At 43.1% G+C, this 15,660-nt stretch overlaps 1 protein-coding gene across 1 annotated transcript in view; it reads right to left on the bottom strand.

Moving 5' to 3' along the window:
- The window catches only part of LOC134489876 (uncharacterized), a 112,007-nt gene that overhangs the window by 57,389 nt on the left and 38,958 nt on the right, over positions 1–15,660 (bottom strand). The window contains exons 12-15 of the mRNA XM_063292748.1: positions 15,546–15,657; positions 11,682–11,832; positions 10,603–10,682; positions 2,823–2,914 (exon numbers count right to left, since the gene is read on the bottom strand). Of these exons, the coding sequence (XP_063148818.1) occupies positions 2,823–2,914; positions 10,603–10,682; positions 11,682–11,832; positions 15,546–15,657 (435 nt within the window). The remainder of the gene's footprint in view (positions 1–2,822; positions 2,915–10,602; positions 10,683–11,681; positions 11,833–15,545; positions 15,658–15,660) is intronic.

Raw genomic sequence — 15,660 nt, 5'->3', positions numbered from 1 at the left:
AGGCAGAACTGGCATCGTGGCAGTTTTTTTAGGCTCAGGCTGGTTTCTTCTGAAACCCAGGAGCATTTTCTAGACCAAAGAAAATGCTTGGAATTGACCCATTTGTCCTCCAGGTGGCAAGTTGCAGCCAGGAGATTGTAAACAGCATCTGCGATCAACAGGTAAGACTTCACTGGGAGGCTGGGATAACACCACTTCCAAGCCGCGCTGTAGCCTTAAAGGACATTAAGTCCAGCCAGCCCATTTCTAAAGCACCCAATGTATTTATTTTTTTAAGTATTTGTACTCTAAAAGAGGCTTCCTACTTTAATGAGAAACGATCTCTCTTGGTGCTTATTGTTATTTTTGTGATTAATTAATTTTTTTTTTTAAAGTTTTGGATTTTGCTTTCTATCCAATGCTAAGGAGAGCTGAGAGTGTGTTATTGTCTCCCTGTTATTATTTCTGTGCTAATTTTGAAGATTTTAGCATTTTCCCTACACATTGAATCTGCCCTTCTGAACTTTTACTTTCCTGCTGCTACTTTCCCTGGGGAACTGTGATCTTATCTTAATTCAGTTTGAAATTTTCCATTACTTTTCACTTCTGCTGGTTAAGTATCTAGAGGGCGCCATAATTTACTGCTTCAGACATGGAGGATCTTAACCAGGCTTTCTCTGACTTTCACCGAGATATTAAAGCAGATACTAAGCAGATTTTCTCTGATTCCTTCCAAGTTATTATGCAAAACATTCAGAGCATTGTGGAAAATATGTGGTCTAAAATGTGCCATCTGGCTGGGGATGATGTGGATGAACCTGAAGAATCTAACAGTGATGGAAATGTCTCTCCCAAGAGTGAGATTTATTTTTGATCTTTATTATAGTAGACAGGAATGTATAGAATAGCAGTAGGAAGGGAATAATTAAGTAATTGTTAATTTAGGGGGGGAAGTTGATTAGGTGGTTTATACTTTTTCTTTTCTTCTAATATAAGGGGAGAGAGCAATGATATTTAGTGATTTTTATAATGTGCTAAGGGGTCGACTTGTAGAAATAATGTGATTTTGGTTTAATATAGAGTAAGGATTATGGGAAATTGCTGTATATCCTTGATGTCCTGACTAAGCAAGAACCACGCCAAAACGAGGAAGAAGTCTCTAGTGCTTTATTATTGCTCTAGTAGACAGAAAATCCTACCAAACTGAAGAAGCGTAGGAAAACCCAGGCAGATAAACCCCAAAAGTCAAGGCAGGTCTGTTCTGTGTCTCTTTGAATGACAGCTCAAACTCTCTAAACTGCACATGCGTTTTTGTCCCTGGATAGTGGCCCCCTCCTGTTCACCATAAGTACTCATGACATCTGATGTTTAAAGTTGAAAGTCACTTCTTTTTGTAATCTATCTAAAAAATTTTCTCTTGTGTTTTCACACTTTTTTAGTGTTTTTTTTTGTAGTTTTTCTGTATCTTTTATCTTTTTCTGAAATTTAATAAAAATTCTTTTAAAAAAAACCATAAACGTACTGTTCCCATGGACCATCCTTTTCCTGCCTGTTCCTGGTCTCTACAGACCTCTGCTTCCCACCAAGGTAACAGCGACAAGACCTAATACATTTTACTTAAATTGATCCCGTTGGCAAGGGAGTTCCACTTGGCGGGGTCCAGGAGGCGGGACTTCTCTGCAGTGGCGCCCGCCCTTTGGAACTTTCTGCCACTGGAGGTGAGGCGGGCCCCTTCACTCCCGGCCTTCTGGAAGGATTTGAAGACCTGGTTCTGCCGCCTCACCTGGGAGGGGAAGGGCAATAGTTCTTCCTGGGGGTGGCCGGTGGCGTAGAGTCCTCCCTACCGAATGTAATCTCTCCCACTTGGATTTTATATTTGTATTTATTATTTTATTATTTTAGTTGTTTATTTTGTAATTTTATATGTTGATGCTTTTAAAAGGATAATTTTATTGTAAATCGCCCAGAGTCCCCCTTTTTGGGGGGAGATGGGCGGTGATAGAAATTTGAATAATAAATAAATAAATTGAGGCCGCCTTTCAGCGCTGTCAGTTTAAGATGGGGAAATATTACCTTAAGGAAAGTTTCAGCCTGTCTCACAAAGAGGCCTGGGATGAAATGAATGCAGTGTCATAGGGACAGAACGACGAGATTTCCGGAACATGTTTGTGCCCTGGTTAAGTGCAAATGGGGAAAGGCCCTCAGTCGCTATAACAAATATATAGATATTGATATTCTTCTCCATTCCTGTAAGTGGTACTCCTGGACATTATTTATGCAAGGCGCGTTTCGTCTACTTTCTCTTTCACCAGATCTGCGTCTGAAAAACCCAAAGCTCTTGGTTCAGAACAAAAGGTGAACTTGAACAGAACAAAGGAAACTTCCCAGCTTCCTCTCATGGTAGTTTGTTCCCTGAGTAACTTGTGTGTAAGTGGGTCCGTATGTGTGGCATTGGCACAGAGCAATCAGTTGGTTTCGTCGGGTGAAAAAGATGGAGCGTTCCAATGATAAAGCAACAGCATTTGAGAAAAGAGGCTTTCCCACCATGTTTTGGGGGCACCAAAGGCTTCTACTTGTCCCAGATGCTGCAAACCCTGGAACACAACTAAGCTTACTACCCCTGTACGGGATTCAGAACAAAAAAATGGGTTTTTGGGGTTTTTTACAGGAGTATAACCCCATTATCATAAAAATCTGCTGTAAAATGATCTTTTCAAAGGGGTGGAAAATGGAAGAACATTCCCCCATCCCTCTCCTTTCAGATACATTTTCACCTTCATTTTCCTCTCTCCTTTCAGGTTCTTACTACCCAGAATCCCATGAGTAGGGAACCAAACACTTACACTTGTTTTGGTCTTGATCTGCACGTTCATTCTCTTGTGGTCCAAGGATATGAACTGGGCGGGCACCTTCTCAAAACTCAGCAGCTCCAGCTCTGTGAAGCAGAAAGGGACATATAATTATGGGTTTGGATAGAAGAATGTCTGGGCTAAGGTTACAGCAAGGAAGATGGTCTAGAATTGGATACCTCTTGCACACACCTAGAGAATAAGGTACCCGGGATTCAAGAAAAAGTAATGGAACCTATCACTATCATGGTCTGAAATGTGTTAACACTCAACCACTCAACCAGCTTTTAATTCAGCTAAGATTTTTCCATGGTAGTGTGCTAAATGTGAGAGATGGTGAGGCTGAGAAAGAAATGAGAGGTTCTCTAGACCAGCCTTTCTCAAGAGGCCTCAGGGAACCCCTGAACATTCAGGCTCAAACATTCAGGCAGAAGTTACAAAATTATTATATTCGTTTCATGGGTAGGCCTGTACAGGTAGTCCTAGCTTAAGGACCACAATTGGGACCAGAATTTTGGTTGTTAAGTGAAGCAGTCATTAAGCAAACCTGACCCGATTTTACAACCTTTTTTGTGGTAGTCGTTAAGCGAATCACTGTGGGCGCTAATTGATTTTGCTTGCCAGAAGCCAGCCAGGAAAATCAAAAATGGTGATCTTGTGATGACAGGACACCGCGATGGTCATAAATGCAAACTGGTTGCCAAGTGCTGAAATCATGATCACGTGACTGTGGGGACACTGCAATGGTCATAAGTGTGAAAACCGATTAGTTTTTTTCAACACCGTTGTAAGTCTGAACCATCACTAAATGAATAGTTGTTAAGTGAGGACTACCTGTATAAATGCACTAACAGTGTTCTTAAACTAGAAATAAAGAATGAAACTTACCTCTTTAATGTGAAGTTGTCTGAATTTGAAATAATTTTTTAATAAATTGTGATCTCCCAGGGAACCCCTAGTGACCTCTCACAGAACCCTAGAGTTCCACAGAACCTTGGTTGAGAAACCCTGCTCTAGACAATTGTATGCCAGAGGTATGGTCTCAGAAGCCATAAAACCCCTTTCTGATCCCTCTCCTCTGTCATGGTTTGTAAAGGAGGGAGGGGGGAAACCTGATTGCTGTGAGTGAGAACCAGAGACATCACCGAGCCAGCAATTTGACACCAGAATGCTGTGGCTACAGTGTTATCTGCAAACAGACAGTGGAAAATGTTGTTGTAAAACTAGCAGCAGTTGTAAATATTCAATTTCAAAGGAAGGCAGGAACTTGGGCAGGTAGAAGGAGGGAACTGGGGAGATTTCAGTTACCTGAGTCTTTAGTTGTAGATGGCGAAGTTACTGTATCTTTCAATAAACAAAATACTTTACTGAGACCTCACCGGTTCCAGAGAGATTTCTTACTATTGGGATATCTGAACCTACAATCCTCACATTGTGGTGTATCTGCTAAGCAGTATCCTAGTTCAGGTTGCTGAAACTCCTAGAAGACGACATTCAAAACTTTCAAGGGATCTCTCTGCCTTAATGAATTCACCAGAAAAAGAGTCTGCTGTCAGTGGAGCAATTAGATTAATGAATAGGATTCTGGCATGCTAGTTAGTTAATCCCCCTGCCCCTATCAAGGGGAAGATTCAACTTTTGATACTTTAGGGTAAAGGTTTCCCTTGACGTAAAGTCCAGTCGTGTCCGACTCTAGGGGGCGGTGCTCATCTCCGTTTCAAAGCCTTGGAGCCGGCGTTGTCATAGACACTTCCGGGTCATGTGGCCAGCATGACGACTCGGAACGCCGTTACCTTCCCGCCGAAGCGGTACCAATTAATCTACTCACATTTGCATGTTTTCGAACTGCTTGGTGTGCAGAAGCTGGGACGAGCAACGGGAGCTCACCCCGCCGCGCGGTTTTGATACTTTGCTACATCAAAAACTCCCTGCAAACAGCAATCAGCATGATGGGTAAAAAGATAAATGTTGAACCATCTCTTGAATGTGCCCAATTTTTGTTTCCAAGGAATTGTTGACTCAGAGATCGTTGGTGTTTGTCACCAGAAAAATCATCTAGAAGGTATAAAGGTACTTCGAATCTTTGCTGGAAGCGTGAACAACATGAAGGGACATGTAAAAAAGCCAAAAAATGTTGGATGCAAATACATACCGTACATTAATTCAGAAGATTTTAAAGGTTAAAGTACAACTGACACCAGAGACTTTTCTTTTGGGACTAATAGGCAATTAGAAATAAGCCATGGAACTTTGTTTTTATATATGGCAACTGCAGGGGGACCCCGATATGCTCAAAAGTGGTTCAGCACTACCCACAATGGAGGAATGGCTGGTGAAGATGATGGACCTTGAGGAAATGGCTAAATCACCTTCTTTGATTAGAGAAAAAACAACATCCCATTTATGGCTGACTGGAAACCCCTTTTGCATGAACTGGAACAAAATGCACTTATGTTTTGTAGTTTTGATGACTTGCAAAAAAACTGGGTAATAGAAAAAAGGGAACTCCTTTTTTGTAACCATAGAATAAGAGTTAATTTTGTAATTGTACTTAGATTTGCTGCAACAGAAATCAGAAGCTTCTTCTATTTCTTTCTATTTATTCTTTTTATTCTTTCACTTTTTCTTTCTTTCTTTCTTTGCTCCATTTACTCTTTATTAGTTTGTGTTAGTTTTTATGTTCTTTGCAAAACCTTGAATAAAATTTATTTAAAAAAAAGGATGACCTTGATGGGAGATATATGAGCTTTGTTATCAAAGGAATGAGGGGGAAAACCTATCTTAAGTCTACAACAGGCAGATAGTGTATGGAAGTGGCTCAGGCAGACACCTCCCTAATTCACATGAGTATAAGAAGGAGGAGGGGGTACAGCACAATGAGACTTGCAAGATTCTGTTGTTATAGCCAATCTCAAGAAAAGGAGTTTTAGCCTTCCTGTGGAGTTGATTCCTTAGTCTAGTCTACCTAGTGGGGCTGAAATCAAGGGACATCACATGCATCACAAGGTCATCTGCCAAACACAAATGATAAAATTCCAAATAAAACTGCAGCCTTTTGTGCAATGCCGTTATGAAGCATGTCCCTAATTCAGACTCCTTTGCAGACAGGCACAGCTCCCTCTTGCCCTTGCCACTGAATTATGAAGGGGAAGAATTCTTTCCCATTTATTTTTTAAGGATTAATGTCTCCTTTGGGTAGTCTTGGCAGGGAACATCCACTTGAGGAGAAAAAGAATCCAAAACTCCAACATGACTCATAGATGGAATTATTGACTTCTCTGGATCTTAGCCAGTAGAATTATAGGATGCTCTACACTTAAATGAGATGGTGGATGGGTGGCTTTGAAAAGGTAGGATAGAAAGATATCACTGTTTTTGAACACTGATGTTGGAAAAGACTCAAGCCATGGCCAACCAAGATGACAAAAAAATGGATCATCAAACAATTCAATCCAGAATTCTCACTTGAGACCCAAATGACCAGGCTCAAATTATCCTACTGCAGACATATGCAAAGACCCAGCTGTCTGGAGGTGGTTCTAATGCTGGGAAACATGGAAGGAAAGAGAAGAAGAGGACAATCGGCAGCAAGGTGGATGGACTCAGTGACAGTGGCAATGGATAGACTGTTGAAAGACCTCAGGGGACAGACTGGGGACAGATGATCCTGGAGAAAATCTATGTGTGAAGTCACTAAGGACTCAAACAGTGATTTGAAGGCATATCATCATCATCATCATCATCATCATCATCATCATCATCTTCATCTTCATCATCATCATCGTCATCATTATCATTACCATTGACTGACATTGTTCACAACTTGAGGGGGTTCTTTTGACTCTACTGTAGTCCTTTTAGTCTTTTGAGTGGGGTTGGTGGAATCATTTGTAAAAGCATTGGGTAGCCTTGAGCACCTCTCAAAATTTTCTAGAATAGCTAAAAGCAACACTTCTCAGGCACCGTGGGAAATTTAAAACCATGGCTTAGAGTCACTGGAGTCACAATAATAATAATAAATAATAATAACGTAACGTAACGTTAGGGGACGCGGTGGCGCTGCGGGTTAAACCGCTGAGCTGCCGATCGGAATGTCGGCGGTTCGAAACCGCGCGGTGGGGTGAGCTCCCGTTGCCAGTCCCAGCTCCTGCTCACCTAGCAGTTCGAAAACATGCAAATGTGAGTAGATTAATTGGTACCGCTTTGGCGGGAAGGTAACGGCGTTCCGAGTCGTCATGCCGGCCACATGACCCGGAAGTGTCTATGACAACGCCGGCTCCATGGCTTAGAAATGGAGATGAGCAGCGCCCCCTAGAGTCGGACACGACTGGACTTTACGTCGAGGGAAACCTTTACCTTTACCTAACGTAACGTAAAACATAACACAATCAACTTGAACGCTACTTTACTCTCAACAGTAGAACCCTAAGTCAGGCTTCAATATACGTGAATCTCACTAAACCTTGGAGGAAAATGCTAGTTTTGTACACTTGTTCCTTTAAAACATTTTTTTCTCCAAACAGAGCATAGCACAAAGAAGCCTTTGATCCCTACAAGCCATTTTTTAAAAATTGCATGGGGTAATTAAAACATTATTTAGGAAGGAACATACCTTTCATCTATCCTCCATCATACCAGACAGTTTTCATTGGGTAACGTTGAGTAAATTCTACTACCCTGAGTAACTTTTATCCTTTCTCCCTTTATTACCTCCTCTTGCCACCCATCCCCAAACAAAAATGCCCAAACACTTTTGTCTTTTCTGAACAGAGGAAGCAAGAAAGGTGGCAGATACAAGAAAGTAAGGACCAGATTTTCATTTTCTGCCCTCAGAAAACGGGAGAAAGCTAGCCACCTGGAGCAGAACTATTTCCTCTTTTGAAGAAACAGCTTGGATTTTTTTGAAGAAACAAGTCTGATGCAATATTTGTTTTTTATTAAAAAAAATCACCATTCTAATGAAATTGGGTTGGGTTGTTTGTAAGGGTGACAAGAACCATCCAATCCAGCATGTGGGTTTTTGTACAGTATTTACCCTAAGTAATTTCCTTCATCTTTCCTCTGAAATAGCAAGTGTTTTGACCTCCCAAGTTCCTCAAAATCTCTCACATTTGCAAAGAACCCCAACGGTAAGGATGTGCAGATCAGACTAAATTATTCAGTGACAGAATCTACACCAGCTGAGGCAGGATTCGGGTTTTTTCAATGGATTTTACAAAATTCATTAGAAAACGCCCCAAGTCTTTTTGCCCTTTGTTTTCCTTCATGTTTGTAAGTAGCCTTTAGTGTTTTCCCAATGTTCAATGTTTCTAAATATTGGGGAGGGGGGAGAGGTCCAGCCCTAGGCCCTTCTTTTGTAGGGTGCCTCAGGGCTTGGGTTTCTCACTGTTCCTGTTTATCATCTACATGAAACCAACGGAGGAGGCCATCGGTTGGTATGGGATGCAGCAGCATCAGTACGCAGATGATAGTCAGTTATCTATCTCCACTTCTGGCTGGGCAGGTCATATTATTCAGGCACTGACCCAGTGCCTGGAGGCTGTGAGGATCTGGATGGGGAACCAGCTGTGACTCAACCCTAGCAAGATGGAATGGATCGGGGTTTTTGGCCCCCTTGGATCTGGAAAGGTGTCATATTTTATTCTCAATGGGTAGCCCATCCCTGGACAGTGCTGGTGCGCTGTGGAACACCTTCCCTCCAAGTTCTGGCAGGTCTCTACTCTTCTAGCCTTCAGGCATTAGAACAGGATGGAGCTGGAGGCCAGTGGTTGTGATTGCTTATATATTAGGTAGTCCTCAACTTATGACCATTTGTTTAGTGACCGTCCGAAGTTATGACAGTGCTGAAAAAAGTGACTTACACCAACTGGTCCTCACACTTATGACCGTCGCAGTGTCCCTGCAGTTATGTGATCAAAATTCAGGTGCTTGGCAACCGGCTCACACTTAAACAGTTGAAGCATTCCGGGGCTACGTAATTGCTGTTTACAACCTTCCCAGCTGGCTTCCAACAAGCAAAGTCAATGGGGGAAAGCCGGATTTGCTTAACAACTGCAGCAAAAAAGGTTGTAAAATCGGGTGTGACTCACTTAACAACCACCTCAGTTAGCAACAGAAGTTCCACTCCCAATTGTGGTCATAAGTTAAGGACTACCTGTATCGGTTTAGGGCACCTGAGTTGTTTCTTGGATGCTGGTTTTGATGGTTTCTTTAATGTTTCTATTGTTTTTGGTGTGAGCCATCCAGAATTATGGCACATAAGATGGACAGCCATATAAGTCTCATCAATCAGTAAATAAATGCCATGCTGCCTAATATGTATGCTCTCTTTTTTAAATGCACTTGAACTTTTTTGCACCTTTTGCAAATATTATTTCATGCAGATTGAAGAACTGATGCTAGCAGACAGTTCGCTGCTACTTAGAGATGGGAGACAAGAACTTATTTAATTTCAATTTTCAAATGAACAAAGTGAAAGTTGGCTATCTTCAATTTGCAGGTTTATATGGGACAATCAGCGCAAAAGGACACACATGCATGAGAACGATGCGTGGAAATGCTGAGCGGAGGAAAAAAAATGTTTTGCAAAACGTGTGCGTGTTTCACAAAACTGCAAACAAAAACTGCCTATTTGGGGAACTATTCACAAAAACACATGGAAAATGAATGCACGTATTAAAAACATAAAAATCAAGCATAACAAACCAAACATGACAGATTTGCAAAAAATGGGAAACGGAGAGGAAGTGATACTAATAGGTTCCCCAAAAGGGAAGAAACGATAGTGCCAGCTATATAGGAAGTGAAATTAAGAGCCCAGCCCAGCCCTAGTGCCTAATGCAGGGTGTCCCTGGGAGGAATGTCAGAAAGGCAAGATGGTGGCCCTCACAACGCAACAGAAGCCCTGCCTCTTTTTATATATGTTGCACATGATAAAAAAAAACAGGTGGGGCTTCAGCTGCACAGTCGCCCCCATCCTGGATGTCTATGCTGCATTAGTGTCAAGAACCTGATAAATATCTCCATCAGCAAAGAGAAATCCTCCCCCACAATGTGCTTATTCTTTTGGAGAAAGGCAGCACACTTAAAAAATAAAAAAAAAACCCACACCTTGTCTTCCTGTTGTCATTCTGTAGCGTTATCTCCATGGCCTGAAGATGCTACACATGCAGCAGAACGAAGCGGTTGGACCCTACAGTGGTAATGTTGGGCTGTACCACCTTCACAGGACTGGGAGATACTATCTTTGATGGTTCTCCCAACTATCAAACTCCACAGAAAGGAAAATCCCCACTCGTTTGGGAGCAGAAGTGTAGCCAGCCACTCACGCCCCGCAATGCTACTCTTCCAGATGCAGCAGTGTTGTTTGAATGTAGGGATTGTGAGCATCCCATTATCACAAACAATGCAGTGTAATTGATACACACCCCAAACTTCATTTATGTCTCCTTCTATGTTTTATTATTACATTGTTATTATTATATTGTATATTGTATACCACCCAGTGTCATAATGGCTCATAACTTTAATAAAATAAATGATGATGATGATGATGTCTGTCTTGTCCACCCAGCAGCTCAAGAGGCAGAGATAACACTTTCTCCTCCAACGTTTTCCCCACAACAACAGCCACACGAGAGAGGCTGAGCTAAGTCTACTTTCATGGGGTGGGCTTGAACCTGTCCAACCTCTTGGTCACTATGCCACCGTGGAGCTTAATGGAGCTTAATTAATGGAGCTCCCCGCAAAGTATGGAGAAACCTGGTCTCCTTACCATGATCTCTGCATGTCATTGTCCCGGGCTTCTTCTTCAAGGCTCTGTCGGCACCTTCGGTGCAAGGGAGGCAGATTGGCCTAGAAAGAAAAGATGGTTCTGTTCAATTCAATTCCCATTAAGAGAAATCCAGGGGGTGCCAGAAAGGTGGGTGGGCGGCAAGAGGAATGAGGGAGGACAGGGTGGTAATTCAAGTTGGGCAGGGCCAGCTGGGATTTTCCAACTTTTCTGGCCTTGAGGTCAGATGGGTTGTAGATCTTCTGTCTGTTATCACTCTGTTGAGCCCAAGTTATGGATCTCGCTACCGGTTCTGTGTCAAAATGGCAGGAAATAATTTTCAGCAATTGGGCCAGCAAAATTCCAAGGTGCAGTCAGAGGGCGTTCTGTGAACCACAAAGAAGGGGTGTGGCCAGATGGCCCTTGACTGGCCACCTTTGTTTGGGATACAGAATCCACTGTGCCCACCACCAGAGTTGGTACCTGTTTGTTTATTTACTTAAAAAATTAAAGAGGGCTTTCTCTGCCTTTCTGCCACCTCAAGGAATACAGAGTAAAATTGTAATAAAAATAGAAGAGAAACATCTCAGTAAAAACCAATCAGCCTGAGAACACAAGCATTCACTATAATAAACAGAGAGAGTCAAGAGGTCACAAAAACATTAAGCCTCATTCATCATTCAACACCCTCCTTTAGTGACTGCCTCATACAGCGACCGTTCGCAGTTACGACGGTGATGAAAAAGTAACTTTGCAACCAGTCCTCACATTTATGCCCTTTGCAGGTCTGTAAAGCGAAGGAAAGCTGAAGAAAGATCATAAGCACAGGTGCAGTTTCATTTAGTGACCGCTTTGCTTAATGACCAAGTTGCCAGTCCCAGTTGTGGTCGCTAAACAAGGACTCCCTGTAACAGCATGATGCAAAGGAGCTTCCAGTGGAAGCCCTGCCTTGATAGACAAAACAGAACTGGATTCCTTTAACAAGGCTTCAGTTCAGATGTGCAGAGCATCATCCGCGTCAGTCAAGAAAAGTTTCAGAACAAGCCAGATGAGCTTTAAGACCTGGCAAAGAGACACAATACCTGATTCGCCCCCCAAATGACACAGGCGTCTCCAGTTCAATGAGGGAGATATCGTAGTCATAGAATTCTGGGATGCCCTGGGCTAGCTTAGCTCGAACGTTGTATAATTCATGGTCAACCCGCCTCTTTATCCGCAGCCTGATTTCTCCTCCTGCCAAGGGGAGAAAAAAATAAGAGATCCTCCACATTCCTTTGCTACTGTAAAACACTGGATTGCTTTCGGGAAGAACTGCCTCACTCTCTTCCTGCCGTTTCTGGAGCTGATGAGAAGACAGCTGGCGTCAGACTCCCAGGGATCCAGCTGGTCGCCGAAATATCTCAGCCTTTTTCAGAGAAGGAAGCTTCCTCCATGGCTGAACTACAGGTCCTTGCTGTGTGTATACGAGACGCAGGACTCATACAGGTAGTCCTCGCTTAACAACCATTCGTTTAGCGACCATCCAGAGTTACAATGGTGCTGAAAAAACTAACTTATGACGGTTCCTTGCACTTACAACTGTTGCAGCATCCCTGCAGTCACATGATTGCGATTCAGGCATTGGGCAACCATCGCACATTTACGGTCATGTGATCACCATTTTCAACCTTCCCAGCTGCTTCCAATAAGCAAAATCAATAGGGAACCACATGATTCACTTAACAACCACGTGGTTCGCTTAATGACCAGTGACTCACTTAATGGCTGCCGCAAAAATGGTCGTAAAATCAGGTCCAGCTTCGCTTAATGACTGCATCACTCAGCAACCTAAATACCAGTCCCAATTGTGGTTGTTAAGCAAGGACTACCTGCATTCCTTGTAAGGAATGTCAGCTAACAAAACGGAGAAAACCTTTTGGCTGATGGGCCAAAAATGGACTCCTCACTGCATTGCGATCAATTTATACTGATCTAATGTAGAGCTCTTACATTAATGCAGTTGTACTTCTGTGCATCCTCAAGTGTTGGTTACTGTGTCCATCTTTTGTCTCCCGTCCCTTTGGTGAAGCAGAGCAGAGGTCCCAGAGACTGCAACTTCGACTATTAGTGAAAAATATCAACCCTGATTCTCCACCCCTACCTCATCCTCTACAAGGTCCATGTGCTTATGTGAATGGTATTGCATTTTATTAAGACATCATGGTTAATCAAATGATGGTTTAATGTAATATGCGAACCAGGTTTTGGGCTGTACCCTACAGTATCACATCATCTCAGGAGAAGGAGCCCTACGTGTGAGGACTAAGATGGCACTACGTGGATGCTTGCTAACTGAGCTTCCTAGCTGAGATGTCAGGTGAACACATGGCTTATGATACCGAGATGTCACAGAATCATACACAGAATCCAGATTTATTTTCTGAATCAGTGTTTTCCCACCAATCTGTTCACAAGGGAAAAACAGAATGCCTATGTAATGCTTTATGACTGAGAGCCCTCAGTCTGGAATACCCTGCCTCGGTAGGGGAAAAAAAAGCTGTCCAACATTTGCTGGCTATGTTTTCCTCTGTTGGATCTCAGAGGTCATCTAGAGCAGGGTTCCTCAACCTTGGCAACTCCAAGCTGTGTGGACTTCAACTCCCAGAATTCCCCAGCCAGCTTTGCCCAGGGATGGAGGCAATGTCTTTGCTGGCTGGGGAATTCTGGGAGTTGAAGTCCACACAGCTTGGAGTTGCCAAGGTTGAGGAACCCTGAGAACCTCCCTTTTTCTAAAAGACGTGCTACAGCATTTCAGACAGATGGCCATCACTTGTCCTTTCAGGTAGGTCAGGTTAGGAAACAGACATTGGAAGGTCCTAGGAATGCTACTTTATCCTTGTAGGGTATAATAACAGAACCTTGAAAGCCTCTGCCACTTCTTATATCAAACACAGTCACAGTGGAGTTATTTTGAGTCACCTTCTCATGCCTCCCCTTCCCCCAGGACTTTCTTTTTTCCCTTAATGGCTCCTGTGTACTTTCATCAAGGTGATCTCCACCTGTTCTTCTGTGTGCGTATAAACAAAACTAAAGAAAATAAAATGGAGGGCGGGCATTGAAATACATACTGTAGACGTTCCAAAGAAAAGAAATGCATTCCATATGATTTCATTATTAATCCCCTGCCCAGCTGAACAGGAAATAATACACCAGACTGAAGCCGCAGGATCTTTGCTGAATGAGACAGGTAGCTGAATAAACATCCAGATGGACTTTGCTACAAGGAAGCAACACTGATCACTTCTATAATTTCCAATCCCTCCTTCCATTGACATGCGAGCACTCTCCACTGGTTTGAGAGCCGCACTGGGTTTGGCATGATGAAATGCATTAGAAAAACAGGCGGGGGCGGGACTCTGGTGGTTTTAAGGGGTAAAATGGGCCTTAAGGCTTGAACTAAAAAACGCAAAAAAAGGGGGGGGGTGGAGGTGGAATAGTTGACCAGATCTACCTTCATAGGAAGGTTCCAAGGCTCATAGAACAGAGGCTGAATGTGATGCAGGGGCCACATTTTTTAAACCCCTGCCTTAGTAAAACTAACAGCAAACCCATTGTCATGTCTACACACCGTAGATAGTTCCAGAAAATTCAGTGGGACCAGGACATTTTGCTGCCTCAAAAAAAGAGGGCAGTTGACTTACAGAAGCCAAACAGATTGGCCATTAGAACTTACTTTAACACTGAGGATCCAGCTATGATACAAGTGCTGCCAACACCCCTATTTTTGTGCCCCTGGGCCTCACTCTGGTTGCCTCACCAAATTTCAACAGTGCAATTAGGAAACATCAGCAGGGTGCTTTCCTAACATGTTCATGTGCAAAACCCATGAAAATGTTAGGATACGCTCCCAAGTATGCTAAACACAGTTTTGAAAAAAGAGAACCCAGCTATGTCTGTAACTGTTTTTATAGAAGTTAATTGCTATTATTATAATCTTGATTTTATTGATTTTATTGTAAACCACCCAGAGTCCCCCTTTTGGGGGAGATGGGTGGTGGCGAAATCTGAATAATAAATAAATAAATAAATAAATTTTAAAAATGTCAGAAAAGACTTTGCTCAACGGCCAGTTGTTCCAGTTCTGCCCACACTGGTGCTGTGGTTCTGCCTATTTTCACAGCTGCCCCTCCTGGTCCGGCCAGCAGCCTCTCCCCACCCCGGAACATTAAGTGCAGCTTCCAGACTCCAGCATCTTTCTCCAATGCAGTGGAAGGCAGCACATCAGCCTTGGAGGTGAAGGGCAAGTTGCTTCACCTACTAACTCTGTCTCCCAAGGTAGATAAAGCCAGGGGAGATTCAAGTCGAGGGCCAGTATTGTTCCATCACACACAGCTTCTCACTCTGCCTATTGTTAGGCTTGGCCCTAAGCCTGGCTCTATAACCAAGCTCAAGCAAGCTTCACTGCATCTGCTCGGTCCATCATCACTGCACAGGAGTACATCTTTTGTTTCTTTCCTCCTACCCTCTGGCTCCTCCGTCTGTTATTTCTTCTCAGTGAAACTTTAGACCAGGGTTTCTCAACCTTGGCAACTTGAAGATGTGGGGACGTCAACTCCCAGAATTCCCCAGCCAGCCTTGCAAGGCTGGCTGGGGAATTCTGGGAGCTGACGTCCCCACATCTTCAAGTTGCCAAGGCTGAGAAACCCTGCTTTAGACCGTTACTTCTTTAGGGTTTTCTTTGTTCTTGTTTTCTGGAAATGCCCTGGGTATGTTGATGGCGCTACGTACAAATCAAGCTGGAGTCCCATATTTCATATTTGCATGGAACGGAAGTTTCTGAAAGTCTATTCCCAACTAAATGCAGGAAAGCAATGCCTCAGAATCACGGGGAGAAGGGAAGACCCCAGAACTACACTGGAACCAAGAACCGTGACAGAATGCATGTTTGTTTTTTCATAGCATCTTACCCAGAACCACTGTCCAACCAGATAAGTCATTCAGGCTGTTGAAGCAGTGAGCAGCTGTTAGAACCCAGGTCTTTGAAACCAAGGCCCCTCGGCAAGAGGAATCCAAATGATGCTA

The sequence above is a fragment of the Candoia aspera genome, chromosome 2, assembly GCF_035149785.1.
Source record: "Candoia aspera isolate rCanAsp1 chromosome 2, rCanAsp1.hap2, whole genome shotgun sequence".
NCBI lineage: Eukaryota > Metazoa > Chordata > Lepidosauria > Squamata > Boidae > Candoia > Candoia aspera.
Note: the sequence above shows the minus strand (reverse complement) of the source record. Positions and strands in the feature narration are given on the sequence as shown.